The sequence below is a fragment of the Apis florea genome, unplaced genomic scaffold (genome assembly GCF_048593485.1).
Source record: "Apis florea isolate Af1SG1 unplaced genomic scaffold, ASM4859348v1 contig_2201_pilon, whole genome shotgun sequence".
NCBI lineage: Eukaryota > Metazoa > Arthropoda > Insecta > Hymenoptera > Apidae > Apis > Apis florea.
This window is the reverse complement of record NW_028256542.1, coordinates 927,925-946,595: the sequence shown is the minus strand read 5'-3', so window position 1 is coordinate 946,595 and position 18,671 is coordinate 927,925. Positions and strand designations below refer to the sequence as shown.

The window sequence follows — 18,671 nt, the reverse complement described above, 5'->3', positions numbered from 1 at the left end:
GATCTTCGCCACGGGATTTCCTGATTTTTCTTTCGGGGTGGAGAAGGGGGCGAATTCGCGACGATATATATATACACAATGATGACAGGGAGGCAATGAAACAGGCTTTTCTCATTTTTACGGAGGTATAGGACGATTGCTATTTTGGATTATATTTTGGATTTATACTTGGATTTATATAATTTCCCATCTCTCAAGTAATCCGTCCGTTTCTTCGTCTTTCTCTTCTCAAAGTTCAAATTCAGGTAGTATCGTGCAATTGGAATTATATATATATATATATACACAGTGAAAAAAGAGGAGAAATAAGAATAAGAATGAAGAGAGCCGTGTTCGTTCGGATTTTGTGATTTCATATATTTTTTTCCCATCTTGTTCGTGTGCAATTTAAATATAATAATAAAATAATAATAATCAATTAATTAATTATAATGATGATAACTGGTCACGATAATAATAATAATAATAATTAATAATAATTAATAATAATAATAGCAATATTACTCATAATAATAATAATAATAATAATAATACAATCGCGCGCTTCTTTATCCTTAACAACTAACTGCGCTATGTTACAACGATATTATATACAAAATAATAGATTCGAGCGTTATCCACCAACTTCACTCATCCCTCTTTCTTTCTCTCTCTCACTCGCTATCTATCTATCTATCTATCTATCTATCTATCTACCTATCTATCTATCTATCTATCTCGTTACTCGAACTTCCGTTCTGTTTTCTACTTTCACAACGATTATCAAACTCCTAGTACAAACACGCCGCGTTCACGCCAATCGTGCGCGACGTCTACAACGAGCAAGCTAATTATAATACACAGAAGAAAACTACTACCCCTATATATATATATATTTATATATATATATAACTTTCTCTCACTCTCCTCTCTCCCTTTCTCTCCTCCGTCGTTTAATATCGCACACAAGGCTAATCTACAATCACGGTCAAAATACGAAAAAAAATTTCTAACGAGTTTCTTTTTCCCCACCTCCTCCCCTCCCCTCCCTCGAGAACGAGATATTCGTTTCTCGTTCCTTCGATCGCATAATAATAATAATAATAATAGTAATAATAATAATAATAAGAATAAGAATATTAATAATAATAATACGATCTTGAAACGCAATCGATCAACAATTCAGGCCGAAAAATCTTTCCTTCTCCATTGAAGGAGAGGAACGAGAAAAAAAAAAAAAGAATCGTCGTCTCTTCCCCCCCCCCCCTCCTTGCAACGCCTTTGGTACACGTAGTAGCAATAATAATAATAATAATAAAAAATAAAAGTAGTAATAACATCCTCCCCCCTCCCCGAAATCGATTTAAGCGTAATTGTGCGTTTTTTACGAGATACGAAATAAAAATCGGTGACGAGCAATTCTCGATCCTCCAAAAAAAAAGAAAAGAAGAAAAATCTCGAAAACAACGAAATATAAAACAACGAGACTCATCATCCTCATCATCATCATCATCGATCGATCGATCGATCGATCGAATCATCGCACTTCGCCATCCGCGACTTCCAAAGACGAAAAGTGGCAGAGAGAGAGAGAGAGAGAATATCTCCCCTCCCTCCCTCCCGTCCGTCATCGATCTTGTTTCCAGTTGTTCAAATATTCAAGCACCCGACCTTTCCTCCCCGTCGAAACCAAGTTCCATTTTCGGGGGGATCTGTGTCCAACCCGGGATGGATTGGGATCTCAAAATATCGAGGATCTTGTTTCCCCGACGACGACGACGACGCCGCCGCCGCCGCCGCCGCCGTTCACCCGACCCATATTTTTGACAGACTCGCGAATAATTCCTCTCTCTTCCCCTCCCCGTTCTATATCGGGAGAGAGACGATTTCGAAAGTTGACACACGCCTGATCAAGTAATTAATTGATCTCATCCGGTTTAATAGATGATCGCGTTGCTACCTAACCATATCTCCGAGAGATATCGGTTATACAACCCCCCCCCCCCATCTGGTCGATTATTATCCCACCGACGAGGCGTTCAACAAACGATACGAGCACGCTCGTTTTCTCGATTCGGCCGACTCTTCATTTTCGTCGCAAACCGAGGCGACCAATCCTTGCTTTCGCTCTTTTTGCTTCCTCGATCGATGGATCGATCCTTCCTTGGATCGGACGTACGATAGAAAAATTGTGCGCGCGTAATGTAGCCTCATACTCGATACTCGGCGAGGAGACGCGTGGGTGGAGGCAAGGTGGTGGCCTCTCACGTCGCGTGATTCTCGCCCGTCTGGACCGAGACCTCCGAGCCGAGCATCATCCCCGTGGAGAGGACGTTGCCGATGGTGGGCAAGACGAGGGGGCTAGGCATGGCGATCGACGGTCTGAGCCTCTCCGTGAGGGCGAGCATCACTTGGCAGTGGAGGTGTTGTATGGTGGCCAACAGATTGAGGTTCGTGTCGATCAGGCCCGTGGCCGGCGAGTATCTGTCCCTCTCCACCGCGTCCACCAGGGCCTCGTCCACCTTCTGCTCCATCTCGGCCTCCTTGGCCACCGTCGAAGGAGAGGAGGAGGAGGAGGAGGAGGATGAGGAGGAGGAGGAGGAAGCGGCGGCGGCGGCCGCGGCCGCAGCCGCCTTCTTCTTCTCCGCCTGCTGCTGCAGCCTCTGCTGATGCTTCAGGTACGAGGTAGTGATGGGAAGACTGTAGTCGATGGGCGTGTTCTTGGGATCGAGTCCAGGGCTCCAAGGCCTTGGCAACGGGTGGCTCGGCTGGGGGGAGGGCGTCCGGCCCTCTGGCAGCATCCGCTTCCTCTTCGAGGAAGCCGAGCTTCTCGAGCTGGCGCGGTCCGACTCCGGGGTCCTCCTCGAGTCGGGCAGGCCGTCAGCGGCCGGCAGGAAGCCGCCCGTCACCGGCTCCTTCTTCAACAGATTCGTGATGCTCAGGGGATTGTACTTCTCCTCCTTCTCCTTGTCGCTCTTCTCGCCCGAGGGGTGGCCACCACCCTTGTGGTGATGCTTCTGGTGGTGCCTGTAGCTGTACAGAGGCTTGCCGCCCTCGTGGTGGTGGTGGTGGTGATGGTGGTGGTGGTGGTGGTGGTTGCTCCCCTCGCGCTGCTTCGGGCTGCCGCTGGTTTGCGAGGAGGCGGTGGCGTTGGGGCTCAAAGGGGTCGTCGTCGTCGTCGTGGTCGTCGTCGTGGCGGACGGCGTGAGGCCGGTCGTCGAGAGCGGCGTCGCCTGCTGCGACTGGTTGGACAGGTTGGTCGGGCTCGGGGTACGTGGACGCCGTTGGCATTCCGTGCAGCCCAAAAGAAACCGCGTCACAGCCTCGCGTGGTAGGAACGCGTACGTTTCCGTGATCTGGAACAAACGGAGACGAGACGCGTTAGATTCGTCGATTTCGAACGTCGATCGAGAAATAAGAATGAAAACGTTTTGTTTCGCATCGGACGGACAAGTCTCGACTTTTCTGTGTTCTTTCGAAGCATTTCAAAATCCCCTCGAAATGTGCGGCTCCAGAATTCCATCTGAACCGGCATCAGAGGTATGCCCCCGCAGTTATTTCCTCGGCATTTTCAGGTATTTTCACCTGAAGAGGATTAGAGAAAGGCGGTGCACTCGTGATTGACCCCTTTCGTTCCGCTGTCAAACGCGTCACGCGGAGGAGGAGAGGCGTTTCACGACGCCCATCGGGGAAAATTCATGGGCCAGTAATAACGGAACTTTGATGTCCTCGCGAGAGGCATATTTAGCTAGGGGGGATATGATGCCTCACTCCTCCTCCTCCTTAATAGGAAACGTTTCTCTCCGTGGAGGCGAGGCATAACTTAATCAAGGATGGGAAAGGCGAAAGCCGAACACGGTGTCCGCGTGTTTGTGTACGGGGCAAGGAGAGAAGGTAATTCGATAAGATTTACTCGAGGCTTCGTGTACTTACGCGAGGAACAAGATCGACCGAGATCGACATCGGTGGCCAACGATAGGGGGGCTTCACTTCATTTCGAAATTATTTTCCTCCAATTCCAAATTATTCTTAGGAATAATATAACGTATCTCGAAAAATTCTAACTGGTTTCTTCATTCGAACGTTTCGATATAGTAGCACGAGTAAAAATTATTGGATGATTAAAAAAAAAAGAGAGAGAGAGAAAAGACGCGAATCGAAGGTAAGTCGAGCTACGCGCAATAAAAATCGACGCGTGCGTGCGTATGTGCGTGTGTACGCGCGGGCGCAGGCCGCGTGTGGGTACACCGGTAAGCAGGCAATGCAACAAGTATCCTGAGGTTTTGAATCGCAAGCAGATCGCGGACGGACGAACGGACGGACGGACGAACGGCCGAGAGAGAGAGAGAGAGAGAGAAAGAGGACGGCGACGCGACTCGAATGGGGATGGGGCGGGGTGGGGATGGGGCGGCGGGGAGGGAGAGCGCGCACCGATCGGGTCGCGTAGGACGGTGTCACGGAACAGATATGATACCCCGGAGAGAGGTTTACGCAAACGCGCGGCGGAACACACGTGAGATGACGTGTGGTATCGAGTGTTCGACGCTTGGATGCCTCTCCGATGCCTTCTCCCCCGGGAACGGTAAATATCGCGTGTCGCGGTCGGCCATGCAAGAATTCGGCTCGCACGATCCCGAACGGATTCGGGGTCATCGATATATATCTCTCCTCCTCCTCCTCCTCCTCCTCCTCCTCCGGGGAGAGATTCGCCGATTGAATTCAAATCGCCGGAGGATAGTTGGATGGAAAAATTGTTTCTTCTTTCGAGGGTAATAGGTATATATATATATATGTATGTGTGTGTGTGGATTGGGCGTTTTTCCTTTCTTCCTCGATCGCTCACCCAGGAGGGGAGAAGGGGGGGGGGGAGAGAGAGAAGGGCGGGTGATTCGAGAAAGATTCGAAAATAGTTGAAATTTTTTGAAATGGATGAATACGAATAATTATTAAACGAATTGAATTCGATTCGATAGTTTTTTTTTTGGGGGGAGGGAGGGAGGGAGGGGGAGGGGAGGAGGAATATTTCTTGATAACATACTCGAGTAATATCTATAATAATGAAATAAAAATCTTCGATTTTATGGAATTTTAACTATCGTCGAGTGTGCGGGATGTTTACGGGAAAGTAATGGATACTTCTGTTCGAAACTTACCGTTCTGTACGTTCTCTTTTGACCGGCATGCTTCCCTGGACGACCCTCAAGGTCAACATGGACAGCATGAATAATGTCGAAGAAGTTCTCCACGATCGCGACTTTCTTATACACTCTTCCGGGTGGAACGGTACCCTCGGCGCCGTTTAACGTCTGGAAAGGAACGTGTGACATAGTTAAAAATTCAATCTAACTTTTAAATAGTTAAAGTAGATAAAAAGAAAAAAAGAAAAAGAAGAAAAAGAAGGACAGTTCCAGGGGATTTATTAGAATGCATCGTGTTAATACATCTTTTTGCGAATCTATTAAACTTTACTATTTTTTTTTCTCTTTTTTTTTTTTTCTTTTTTTAACTAAATTAAACGGAATTACAGATTTTATTTGATCTTTTTAGCTAGCTAGCTGGCTAGCTAGCTAGCTAGCGATTATCGTCTTATCATATTTTTACAAAATTTAATCCAATTTAGCAATCAACAGTTGCATTTTGTGTTTCAGTGCCATCTGAACCGATGGATGCAACTGCACTGCGAACAAGAAGGTTTCTACCTTCGTATCAGACGCACGTCGGATCTCTACAATTTCGTTACCGACCGATGCTCGCGGTTCACCATAGTCGGTAAGCTAGAAAAGCCCGTACGTTCTCTATTCTATCATCGGTAATACAGATTTCTATAGAACCGAATCCGTTCGATTCGAAATTGTTAATTCCTATTTTTTTTTAAATAAACCTACGAGCAAAACGACTTGAAAAAAAGTGATTAAACCAACGAATTTTTCTCTCCTAAACCTATCTCTACCTGCTCCTGTACAAGATTCAATAATTACTTCGACTCCTTCCCCGTAAGAAAGAAAAAAAACGTAAATAAACGAGCGAGGCAATTTTTTTACAAGCCCTAAAAAAATTATTCTCTCTTCTCTCTCTCTCTCTCTCTCTCTCGACTCGCCGGAGGAAGGAAAAAAAAAAAGAGAGAGAGAGAGAGAATGGACAACTGTTCCGCGAGCAATTCTTCGCGGGAGGTGTCGCGGGGAGGGAAGGAGAAAAAGGAAAAAAAATTCCAACTAGCCCAGAAACTCGATTAACTAACTCTCTCGGTACGCGGATGCCGTGACGACGGGTTCGCGGGCTTGGCCGCGGTCAGATTGTTCGGACGAACTTTCCGACCTTAAGAAGTTGCGGGCGCATGCGCGACATTATTGTATTTCCCTAAACACCTGTTGAAGGATAAAGTTGAACTCGTGGCGGGCGGGGGAGGGGCCGGGGGAGTGGGATGGAGGGGCGGAGGGGGGGGGAATGAGGAGGTGGGAAGGGAGGGGGGTTTACGACTCGGTTAAGTGGCTGCGGTCAGGCGGGATAACAATGCCGATATCTAGGTGACCGCCGCCTTAAGATAACACGCGGTGCGCCCGCCCGATCGAACGACCACGACCCGCCGTCCCCTCCCCTCCATCCCCGCGCCACCGCCGCCTTCCGCCAACCGTAATTGGACGTAATCGTGGCGACGATCCCGCGCCTCCTCCTCGGCCTGGCCGAACGGAAATCGATGCTCTCGCAAATATCGGGGCGGCGCGATCATTCAATTTTAAACGAGCCGACCGAACGAACGAACGAACGAACGGTGACGGATTAAAACGGTGCAGCAGACGCGGCTCGATTCGACGCGGGGATTTTATCGGGAAATTATAATACTGGAAATATTTCGCTCGATCTGAAAATAAACACGTCTCCTTTCTTTCTTTCTCGCGCGGAACGGGCGAGAGGATGGAAAATATATTTTCGATCGACGCATTCGAGAACTTAATTTTAGGTTAGGTTAGGTAAATTCTTCGGGAATTAGAATTAAAAGGGTAAGGGTGATAAAGAGAGATTTTGTTTAACCGTATTGGAACGGGATTGGAATTTGAAAAATTCCACGCGCGAAGGGTGTGAGAAGGAAGAATTCGTGTGAGAAAATTAAATTCTTTTTACAAGAAAGGAAATTCCTCGCGAACAAGAAGCTCGCGTAAGCGTTTTAAAACGCTTATAAGGCGAAACACACTCGTGCAATAATATTCATGACGGAGTTGTTGATAAGTAAATAGTGGGGGAAAAAAAAAATAAATAAATAAATAAATAAAAGGAAAGGAAAAACGATTCACGACGAGCCATATTGATTCACACCTGTATATAATCCATCTCTCCAAATATCCACGCGAATGTCTTATTTATATACCCGAAACCGGAAACTGTACCCGACACTCCCCCAATAAAATGCATAAAAATTTCCACTATATATTCGAATCCTTTAAAAACCCTTGCCTCGTTTTCCCTAGAACCCATACTCCATCCCTTGAATCGAAATATTGGCTCCACATCCTTATCGACCAAGAAATAAAAATAATAAAAAAACAAAACGGTAATATCCAACTCAATTTCCTACAACTTACTTACTTAACAGATCCAATTAATCCCTCTCCCAAAACCAAAGGATATCGCGGCCGATATCCCAAATTGCTCTGAATGAATGAAACCTTTCAACCGGTAACGTAACGTGAAATCGTTGGACGGCCGCGAGATCTCGATCCATCATCCACCCTCCCCCAATAATCGTCGATGATCCAGCCGTGGAGGGGGTCAGACGCCGTCCACCCCTCCCCGGCGAGAGATAGCCTTCGATCGAAAACGGGCGGAGATTAACCTACTTGGGAGAGGGGTGTATACGCGGCGTCTTGTGTCATCCGCTTATGTAAACGTATGGAGAGGGTTTGAACGCCAATTCTCGATCTTCGAAGGTAGTAAAGCGAAACGAGAGAGAGAGAGAGAGAGAGAGAGAGAGAGAGAGATACGACTTTCGGCCGTTTCGCGCGTCACTACACCGTGTAGTGCGTGTAACCGAGAGGAGGAGGAGGAGGAGGAGAGTCTCCACGAGTCTGGCCGCGTGCCTCCACGGGCCATGATTTGTTGTCTGGAAATGTGTCAATACTGAATATGTATGCCAGTGTATATACACAGGAGGGGGACTTCTGAGAACTCGTTTTAATGTTTAATACAAACGTGCACGCGCTTTTGTTTTCCGTTAGCCGATCCCTCCGTAGTATGGGAGGGATGGATGTACAAGCAACGGATTTCTTGGCATCGAATCTTCTTTCTCCGCAAGAGAATTCTGTTCTGCGCTTGATTTCCAATTTTCGCGAGATCGAGGTGATAGGGAAAGATTGAGGGGAAGGGAAAAATTCTTCAATTCTTACTACTTTTATAAATCCCGTCGTCGATGCGTTTTCATGACTTCTTCTCTAGGAGGAGAGAGAAGGGAGTTTAAAGGGGAGAAAAGTGGCGAAAAGTCGGCCTCGAACAATGTTATTTTTTGCGGAGAGGATGATGAAATCGAAATCTTGCAAATGGTAAATGTTGCAACTTTTACGTAGGTTGCCTCCTGTCTTGCTTAGATATCGTAGTACGATATCACGAGTACGAAGTTGGAAGGAACTAGACGGTTACGTAATTCAACCCTTTGCGATGAAATTACAAATCCGATAATAATAAGGAGACTGTGAATGTCTCACAGTCTTCGTTTCATCCATGAAGTATCCAGGCTGCGATTATTTCGTATGCATCGTAAATTTCTTATAAAACAGAAAAATTAAACAGAAATAAATAAACTGAATAAATCGAATTCATAGAGTAAAAAAAAAAAAAAAAAAATGTCAATTTTTTTAAATATAAAAGCAAAACGTCTTTTAGCGCGAAGAAGCTCTCTCTCTCTCTCTCTTTTGTCAACAAAATATAAAATCTAAATACCAATATATACAACAACTCGATATAATATAATTTTACCACGCTCTTGTTGTTCGAAGGTTCGTACGCAAGACACGATCTCTGCCTGAAAAAATGTTCAACTAATCGAGGAAATAAAACCATTTCTAACGATATTTTTCTTTTTTTCTTTTCTTAATATCTAATAACGATATGTATTACCACCACTTTTTGCGCAACTCTCTGTAGCAAGAGAGAACCATTGCAAACGGTAATATATGGAAATCCCTTTATGGTAAACGGGTATAATCACTCGTAGCGGATAAGTATATGAAGATCGTTTCGAAGCAAGCGGTAGCGAAAGGGTTAATTAACCCCGCTTGCCTTGCGATTTTTTTTTTTTTTTTTTTTACGTCTCCTCGCGGCGTTAAAGATGGATATTCGCTATTTTAATATTACGGCCGGTAAAAAATTTTTAATAACCATAACACAGGGAACAGAAAATGCTATATACGTTAACCCTATTTTTCTATGTTCCCTTCTAGATATGTAAAGTAATATTTTTTTATTTTTATCCTCGGGACATAAGATTTCGATCGAAAATTTTCCTCCTGAAGATGTATATCTGATGTGTATCGCAGATATTCTTTCAAAGAATATTGGAAATTGCGCATAATGATACGCTTGACAAGCTTCGATTTCGCATTACACTCGTGTTAAGATTAAAGCGATATTTTTATAGCGAGTATAAAACTGGCGATTGTTATGTTCAATCATCAAATGATGCCGAAAATGATAGTGTCGAAAAACAATTCTGAAAATATCTAGGTTATGCGTGTATATACGATCGAAAATACGTTTTGTGTTTCGTTCCACTATATATTCGATTTAATCGATTATTATTTATTATCTATCCTATCTATTTGTAATATAGAGAAAAATTTTCATATGCGTAACGCTTCGACACGATGTCGAAATATCGAATAAATAAAAAAACATTCCGAATTATATTTTTATTCCATATAAATATATATTTATAATATATATTTTTTAATAATAATAAATTATGCTACAATGAATTTTACGTAAATTACATATATATATATGTAGGATGTACGTTACGTATTTTCGTATAATTTTATATATATTTTATCATAAAGATAAACTGTTGCGAGAAAGTAAAAATTTAATGAGACATCTGACGGCAATTACTCGAACCACTATTACGACAACGTTTAAAAATAAAAATTTGAAAAAGTACGCGATATGTAATCACCATAAATCCAGATCACATCTAAATGATCGAAAATAATCAATCTTTGTATCGCGCATCGATCTAGATCAAATTCCAATCAAACCATCGTATCTTGGATTCCATCGTAACCGACTCCTCGCGATCGAACTCCACCGTTGCACGCGAATAACCGTAAGAAAATTTCGCGGAAAGGGGAGAATCGGGGCGGAAAATGTCTGGCGACCAGCTCGAGAATAGAAGCGCGTCAGTGGCGGCGTAAATCCGTAGGAAGCACGAGCCAAGTTTGCGGCGGAACGAAATCCGGGTATAGCGGGTGTTTTAAAACCCCACGGACCGCGAGTTTGCATTTTAAACGAACGACCGATCGTCACGGTGGTGGAAACGGTGCCACGAGGGAGGCGGGGGTGGAAAACAACGCTTGGCCGCCACGCAAACGCCGGCGACGGGAATCGGATTAAAAAAATTCACCGGGGACTCGAGGGGCGTCGAGACACGCGTGAATCGTGCGTGGGTGGGCGCCCGAGGAACGGGCTAACGGGTGGCTCCGAACGAGTTTCGAATTCGACCGAAATCGAATTACATCCGTACCTGTCCCATATAACACGGTGCTTGAATCGCGTCGAACTTTGAACGGATCGTGTACGGTGAAAAAGCGAGGCGATCGTTGAATAGATACGAGTCTCGAAAATGTTTGGTTCGGAGAGAGAGAGAGAGAGAGAGAGAGAGAGAGAGAGAGAGAGAGAGAGAGAGAGAGAGAGAGAGAGAGAGAGAGAGAGAGAGAGAGACCTTGCGAGGCAAATGACGTTTTGACAAATGTTCCCTGTTGTCTAGCCAACTGAGCAGGTTGGCGATCGACTGTACCGGGCTTCTGGTGTAAAATTAAATTGCACGTTCATTTGACGAATAAATCATAACCGATATTTTTTCCTATACGAATTTTCGCCTTTGTTCGAACGTCTATATTAGTATAAAAGTATATCCTACATATCTTAAATTCTCTTTCTCGCGAGGTTAATTTTAAGAGATAGTATTAAAGGTAAATTTAAAGGTAAATCATACATAACAATTGCGTACCGTTCAATGAAGAACTCATCGGATAGAGGATAGAGGATCGTTCTGTCGCACGACAGATTCTTAAGATTAATAAGAGAATAAAGAAAGTTAACCGATCGTTAACGTCGAGCAACGATTTGCAAATTGCCGGAACAATTAATAGTTGAACGGAGCAAGCAAAGTAAGTTGTAAGTAAGCCAGAAATGCGTGAGGATCAGTCGAGATCCCTGAAGACCCCCAGTAGGGTTAACGAAGCGCCGGCAAGAAAGTTACCAACCAACGGAGGTATCGTTAACATAGAGCGTCGTCGTTTCGGTAACTTTGGATTACGTAACGCGCGTTGCACCGGCGTCAAGTGCTTTTGCACGTTCGTGCATGTGCGTGTAACGACGCTCGTGAACAAGACGAACGCCGACACGTCTCTAATAAATCTTATTCCGTCGACAAACGGAAACGATGGATATCTTATTCGAAATTTTCGAAATATACGGCCTGTAACACGAGAGTATAATTCATTTTGGGAAGGGAAGGTGACTACACGCATAGATTCGCAATAAGTCTATAAAAAGGAAAAAAAAAAAAAAAAAAAGTGATGCAGTTCGAATATAATACGTGACACGATCGTTTCTCCAAAGCGAGCAATCCCGATCGATACCGAACACTTCCGAAGAGTTCCGAGAGCGGTAACGCTACATACACGTTGTTCAAACGTTACCCAATACAGAATTATTTATTAGCAATTGTTTTATATCGTTATCTCGACTAGCTTTCGGTCGAAATTTCGTTCGCATCTGCTTTTTCATGGCACAAAACTCGAGTAAATAAACTCGAGAAAGTATGGGACCACGGCACGATTGAGTCGAGAAAAAAAATCTGTCTGTCAAAGCGACGATGAAGCGGTAGTAGACTCCTCGCCTACCACTACTCGATGACGCAAGCGACGCTTGACGTCAAGAAGTTCGGGAAACATTTCTGAAAATAGACGCTCTCGGGACGCGCGTCCTGGCACGCAATATCTCTGGACGAGCGGATCTAGGCGGCGGCATCTCTAACGGGCGGCCGTAACCATTGAAACAGTCCTGAGGTGGCGGTGTGTCCGTTGCATAACAACGATACTAGGAAGCGGCGCGAAAGTGGCACGGTATCATTGCGGCCGGCCGTTAAATATTCTCAACGAGGTCGGATTACTTCCATTACGTGAAGGAACGACACGACCGAGAGCCGGTCAGGAACGAGCCCGCGAGTATACTCGGAACTGCTTCTCCCCTCCCCTCCCCACCCCTCTTGTCCTCCTCTTTTCTTTATGCTGGTTAACGCGCGCTCCGTGCCAACGCGAACCATCGGTGGCACGTTATACAATAGTCGTTGGCTAAAGCGAAACTTTCTTTTGGACGAGCAAAATTATTGTTCGATGATATACGATGGATATAATAAAGCAACGTACACACGCGTGCGTTACATTTAACATTTGACTCCGTACGTGCTACGATCGCGTGCTACTGCGACACACACATGATCGATCAGGATGAGAATCGAGCATCGATCTCCTATGTACCAATCTCCTTTTCCTACCTCGGTTTTATAGATATATTTCCAGAGGAAAGAATAAAAGAAAGGAACGGGCCCAAAAGGGCCGACGAAACCACGCCGTTGGAACGCCGGTATACGCCTCAATCTATCGGATCCCCCGCTATATCGACGTTTGTTTTTCGGAACCCGTATCCTTTCTTCTGCCCGACTCGGCTTAGTTTTCGTCCGGTGGGACAGGACGCTGCGAGCCAGGCCACCCGGTAGCCATTTAGATAAACGACCCGGCCCCCGTCGAGTGCCGCGGGACGCCGCCACGGAAACAAGGATACCCGTGCGACGAGCAACGCGGGACAAAGATGCACGTATTTACACGGCGTTTGGAGAAGGAGAGAGAGAGAAAGAGAGAGAGAGAGAGCAACTGACACGCTTCCAAGACAGAGACGGCCACAGGCTGTTGCTAGATGCGGGAAGGGTACGCGGAGGGAACAAGCCACGAGGTCATACGACGAGAGAGAACGAGAGGGTAGTCTGAAAAAGTGTTTGGGTTTCGGTGACGGAACAAAGAGTCTCTCAGTCGTGGATACTCCTTTCGTGTTCTCGTTTATTTGGCCAAACCTACCATTTCCCTCCCCGTGAATATACCGTGAATATTTGTTGATCTTGCCTCGGAACCCACCAACGTCTGCCGATTACACTTCTCTTCCGATTCTTTCCTTCACAGGATTCGCGGAGGCGACGTTTAGTCTGGCTTTCACGTGGATTTCTATCCCGAGATTGAGGGATTGTGGAGGAGGAGGAGGGGGGAAGGGAACGCCGAGATCTCGGCAGGGTAAATTGGTAATGCGATTTGGTCGGAGCGGGGACTCATTTATTTTTACGAGATCCGCGTTGGGTTAGGTTGGATGAGGTGAAGTCACGTGTCATCGTAAAACTTTAATATATGGGGATGCGGATGAAACGAGTGACGCGTGATGATAAACGATTAGATTCACATCCAGATATTTTAGGATAACTAAAAAAAAAAAGACGAGAGAGGCTATTGTTATATAAAATTACCAAACAAAATTGATCCTGAAACGATCCAGACGAAAAGAATTCAAGTCATCGAAAGAAACGAATGGTACTTGTTATTTCGAATAATTAACACTATCGTTATCGCAACCGGTGTTGTTGATTCGCAAAAAGAGAGAGAGAGAGAGAGAAAAAGAAAATTTGATCGATCCATTCGAAACCACCTCGAAGCGGTATTACAATACGCGAAAAGATATCGCAGAGTTGAGAAAGAGCTCCCACCCGTCCTCTCTCTCTCTCTCTCTCTCGCGGGCTCGGTTTTTCAACCGGCCTCTCGTAGCAACCGGTGATCTTATTTCTCGCGGCAGTGTGTTTCTTTCTTTTACGAGCTGACCGGCGGAAGTTCGAGGTGGTGGTATCGACTTTCCTCTCCAGCCTCCAGCGGCATTTACAGACCCCTCGGATGCGGGAGTGTTCACGAACCGCTGGAATTCCAAAGAATGTTCTCGTAAAGCGGCTACGAGGAAACGCTCTCCGCGTTACTCGCAAAATTGCTCCTCTCGCTAATCAGACGCTTTTTGGTCCAACACCGCGTGCTCCTCGGGATTCCTCGCCCGATTCCAAGACCGATATCTCTCCTCCTTTTCCTTCCCCCAAGTCGTTCCATTTTTCTATAACGACGTTTCTCGTTCGCCTCGAATCATTCTTGCACGCTCGAATTTACTACTTTTTGAGATGTTGGCTTACGTACTCGACACTTACGTCATAATCATTCACGAGAGTTGAACAACGCGTGGTAAAATCATTTATTTCGATCGAACGATAATTAATAATTGTTTAAGGTAAAAGTGAGGTAAAGGACGTAAATTGGTAAATCAACGAAAATTGTGATTTGGAGATTAATTTTCACAATTTCCAACAAAATTTCATCCGATCTGTCTCGAAACGATTCCCGTGGCCAGATTAGAACCGATAACGAAGAAATTTTATCTTACCCAGTCAAAATAAAGCGCCCTCGAGGGCTATCAACTGTAAACGAATACGAATGTGATAAAAGGTGGGGGGGGGGGCTGAGATATTTCTTTATTGGCACCGTTCTAAGAAGCGTTACGTTTTATTATTACCGAACCGAAAAACTTTCGACTCTTCTCTCTCTTATCGAACGAAAATAAACATTCTCACGCGGCCCGACGACGCGTTCGTTGTAAAATTTATTTTACAAGCCAAGCAAGGCTTAACAATATACGTAAAAAAAATATCCATCTACTGTGCACAAAGCAACTCTTCCCAAAAATTATCGATCTAATTAAAACAGAAAAAGGGCACCTCTTTCTCTCCTACACTTTCGCCGTGGTTTCTCATCTTATTCATCCAGGACCGCGTCGCGGTGGCTCGTTTAAAAATCCCCAGGCGACCCGCAACTTTTCCAGGAAGTCGTTACAGGAGTCTCTGGCACGCTGGTGGTCCGCTAATTCGACCCAACTTTCCAACCATTTTTCGCAGCCGATCTCACGGAGGAGCTGCTGTTTTATTTATAGCGGAACGCGCTTCGTTACCTTTCCGCCCGATTATCGATCCCCTCCCAGATGCTTAAATACTCGACACTCCTCCCCCCTTTCTCTCTCACCCTGCCGTTTGAAATTTTACCTAGCTTAGAAGAGTCTTGGAAGAATCTTAGGGAAGGGGAGGGAGATAAGGGGGAGAGAGAAGGAAATATGTTAATCGATCATGGAAGATGGAAATGGTTGGTTCATCGGTCTTGTTCTAAGGATTAGTCGATGACACACGCTTTTATTGTACTTTTACTGTCGCGAAAAATATCATCTCTTCGAAGGTTCTGTGGCGATTTGTGATTCACGTTGGACGAGCATTCCAATTCCTCGAATTCGTTTCTAACGAATTCGTTCCTTCGAGAGCAATAACAGATGTCAAAAATCGACGCTTGGAAAGTGAATGAAATTAACGCACGTTGAAATTGAAGTTATTGAAAAAGAGATAAGATGTAAAAAAAATGTAAAAAGAAAAGTCTTCGTGATGCTTACACAGCTTATGTAATATTCGAGTTCAGTTATTGATAAAGTTGTTGAATTGGAATGTTCATATTGTTGTTATTATTATTGTTCACCCAACGGCGAAGAATCTCGGCGGATTCACCGTCGATTCCCAAGAGTTTTTTGCGCTTTGGCTCCGCTCGAATCGCGCGGCTTTATCGGGAGCAAGGCCATCCCGCTCGACACCTCCTACTTCGCTTCGCTTTAGGTACTTAGGAAGCCCCGAACGGCGCAGACAACCTCTCCCTTCCGGCCTGTTATGAAGCGTGGGCGAAAACCCTCAGGTTCATTCATTTTAACGATTTATCTCGCGCCGCGGTAACAATGGAGCGCGCTACGAATTCGAATCGAATGGTTGTTCCGGGGATGTGTACGAGGACGTACTATTGCTATACAAACAATAAAAAAAGAAAAATAAAGTAACGAAACAGTGGAGAGATAGATAGATAGATGTTATAGATAACGTGATAAAAATTCAGATGAAATTTTATTTATAATATCATTATTGAACGTTGCTACCACTGTCGTTATTTCCTAATCTTTTGTTTATCTTCGATACGCAATCTTCGAATGTTTCGTAAACGCGCGCGTTCACGCATATTTTATTTATTGTTCGCCACCATTGCATAACCAGTCAACAGAAGAATTTGGTCAGCAGTTGTGTACTTGTGACTTTTTTCGAGAAAAGTATGCACTTCGAAAAATTCCCACAAATTCCAAACAAATTCTCTTTCTTTGCACAATCGCGTATCTTCGCTCACGCATACGCGTACGTATCCCATCACGAATCTTCGAACCAACCATCCCTCGAACGACCTTGACCAGTCCATCAATTATATACGTATCGATTGCAATCATCGATCAAATTCTCTCCCCGGATCAATATAATATATATATATATATATATATCGTCGAAACTTAGCCACGATTACCATGCCAAACCCGCAAAAGGTTCGCCAAAGCCCGTCGACTCGGTCTCGCTTTCACGTAAACCCGAGATCCACTCCCCGCCCCCTTCCGCGGTTACAATCGCGCTAAGGCTTTTTCCATCCTCGAAACGGCGTCGAACCGCTCGTAAAAAAAAAGCCGCCGTACTCTTTCCTTCCCCCTCTTACCGCCCTCTTCTCGCCGCGCCGCTCCTTCGTGGCCGCTCGCTCGAGAGTCGTCGACTCTCCTTCTTTATCCCCTCTCCTCTTTTTCTCTCGCTCTCCCTCCCTCCGTCCCTCTCTCTCTCTCTCACGTGCACACGGATCGCTGCTAACGACGAGGCGCGAATCGATAAGAGGGACCCAACCGCTTCGGTCGACTCGCACAACGAGAGAGGCGGCGACCTGGAATTTCGACGGCCCGTGACCGGAAACCGATCGTGTCGGCCGCACTGGCCGGCCCGATCATCCGAAAAGCCGCGTCCGGCATGTCTGCAACGCCGATCCCGGAAAACCGGAACCTCCGGCTGCTCCCACTACGCCCGCCGCTGCCCCGCCCTACACACGTCCGTAGCCGCGCTATCAAGATACCGCGGAAACGTATTCCGGCCTGTCCGCGTTCATTATCGACACGCCGGACGTTTTACGACACTTCCACCGTCGCGCGGCCGGGATTGATTTCCAGATTTAACGCTCGCCCGAGTCCGAGACTCGGTGTCCTGTTGCTCTTTCGAAGATGGGTAGGAGGGATAGGTCGTTGATTGGGTAAGATCCCCGAGCGCGTGGAACGTTGTTTATTACGATATATCGCGCGATTACGATCTGGATTACGATATTGGTGCGCGCTTGTCTTGTATCTTTCATTCGGTAATTCGAAATTAAAAAAAAAAAAAAAAACCCGTTCGATTGTTCGAACGAAATTCGCGATATTTGGTGTTTTGGTAAAAATATCATCGCGAACGTTAGACGAGATGAGAGTAATTTTTGTAAATAAAAATGTACAATATGGCAAATTTTATTGTTTCATTCGGTTATTTAAAAAAAAAAAAAAAAAATTCATTTCTCTCTTTTCGTTTAGACAAAGAACACATTATGTATTAAATTACGATTCCGTACAAGTACAACTTTCGTAGCCAACCCGGACTACCGCTTCGTAACAGAAAAAGAAGAACGAGAAAGCAAAAAGGCATGAAGAAAAAGAAAAAAAAAAAAAAAAAGAAAAAAAAAATTAAGTCAAAGAAACCATCCCACGTGCGTTGCAACCGAGCAACGTAACGGAGGCAGCCGGTAACGTCGTACATCATGCACGTCCTTGACGATCCACGATACGACGGTATAGACGTCGTGAAGGGGAAGGGAGGGAGAAAGAGAGAGAGACCGAATGATCCACCGTCGAAGAGAGACCCGACAGCGAGGCTAAACCGAATAAATTATTACGCAGGCTCCTTCGTCGTCGTCGTCGTCGTCGTCGTCGTCGTCGGCGGCGGCGTCCTCGCCCCTCGCTCTCATCCCACCGTCTTCCTGCTTTGCCCCCCTGCTGTTAAGCGTCGAGCGCGGGCCGCCCTCCAGGCACGAAGATTCATATCTGACTGGAAGGCCTGGTTCGTTCGTTCCCTCGGCCGCGGCTTCGAACGGGACCCCTGAGCCCGGAGCGGGACGGGATTCGGGCAATAGTTTTGCCCCGTCCGTGGACAAAACTTCGGCATCCTCTTCGACTCCCCGACCCGTTCGTTTGTTCCCCATCCTTGTCCATCGTACGCGCGCATCGTGCGTCCCGTTCCATCGTGAGCGACGGGTCGAAGCCGGCTGTCGCGGTTGCCCGTAACACGGGGATCGAACAAGGATGGAGCGAGCGGCGGAACGGGGCCGACACAGAGACAGTGTCTGCGTCAGACTGGAAGCCAACGGTGGAGAAGGACGGGCGTATAACGAGAGAGCGGGACGGAGCACGAAATACGGCGAGACTTGTCGAGTGAACGAGCC

General features: G+C 45.8%; 1 protein-coding gene and 1 long non-coding RNA gene across 4 annotated transcripts in view; one reads left to right on the top strand and one right to left on the bottom strand.

Annotated features, from left to right (window-relative positions):
* LOC147658518 (uncharacterized) overlaps positions 1–18,671 on the top strand; it is a 193,540-nt gene that overhangs the window by 140,800 nt on the left and 34,069 nt on the right. The window contains exon 2 of the long non-coding RNA XR_015295148.1: positions 5,628–5,748. This is a non-coding gene — a long non-coding RNA (uncharacterized LOC147658518). The remainder of the gene's footprint in view (positions 1–5,627; positions 5,749–18,671) is intronic.
* LOC105734795 (uncharacterized) overlaps positions 1,262–18,671 on the bottom strand; it is a 68,605-nt gene continuing 51,195 nt past the window's right edge. For all 3 annotated transcript variants that reach the window (XM_086917446.1, XM_086917447.1, XM_086917448.1), the window contains exons 3-4: positions 5,133–5,285; positions 1,262–3,335 (exon numbers count right to left, since the gene is read on the bottom strand). In XM_086917446.1, coding sequence (XP_086773572.1) covers positions 2,244–3,335; positions 5,133–5,285 — 1,245 coding nt within the window. In that variant the 3' untranslated portion in view covers positions 1,262–2,243. The remainder of the gene's footprint in view (positions 3,336–5,132; positions 5,286–18,671) is intronic.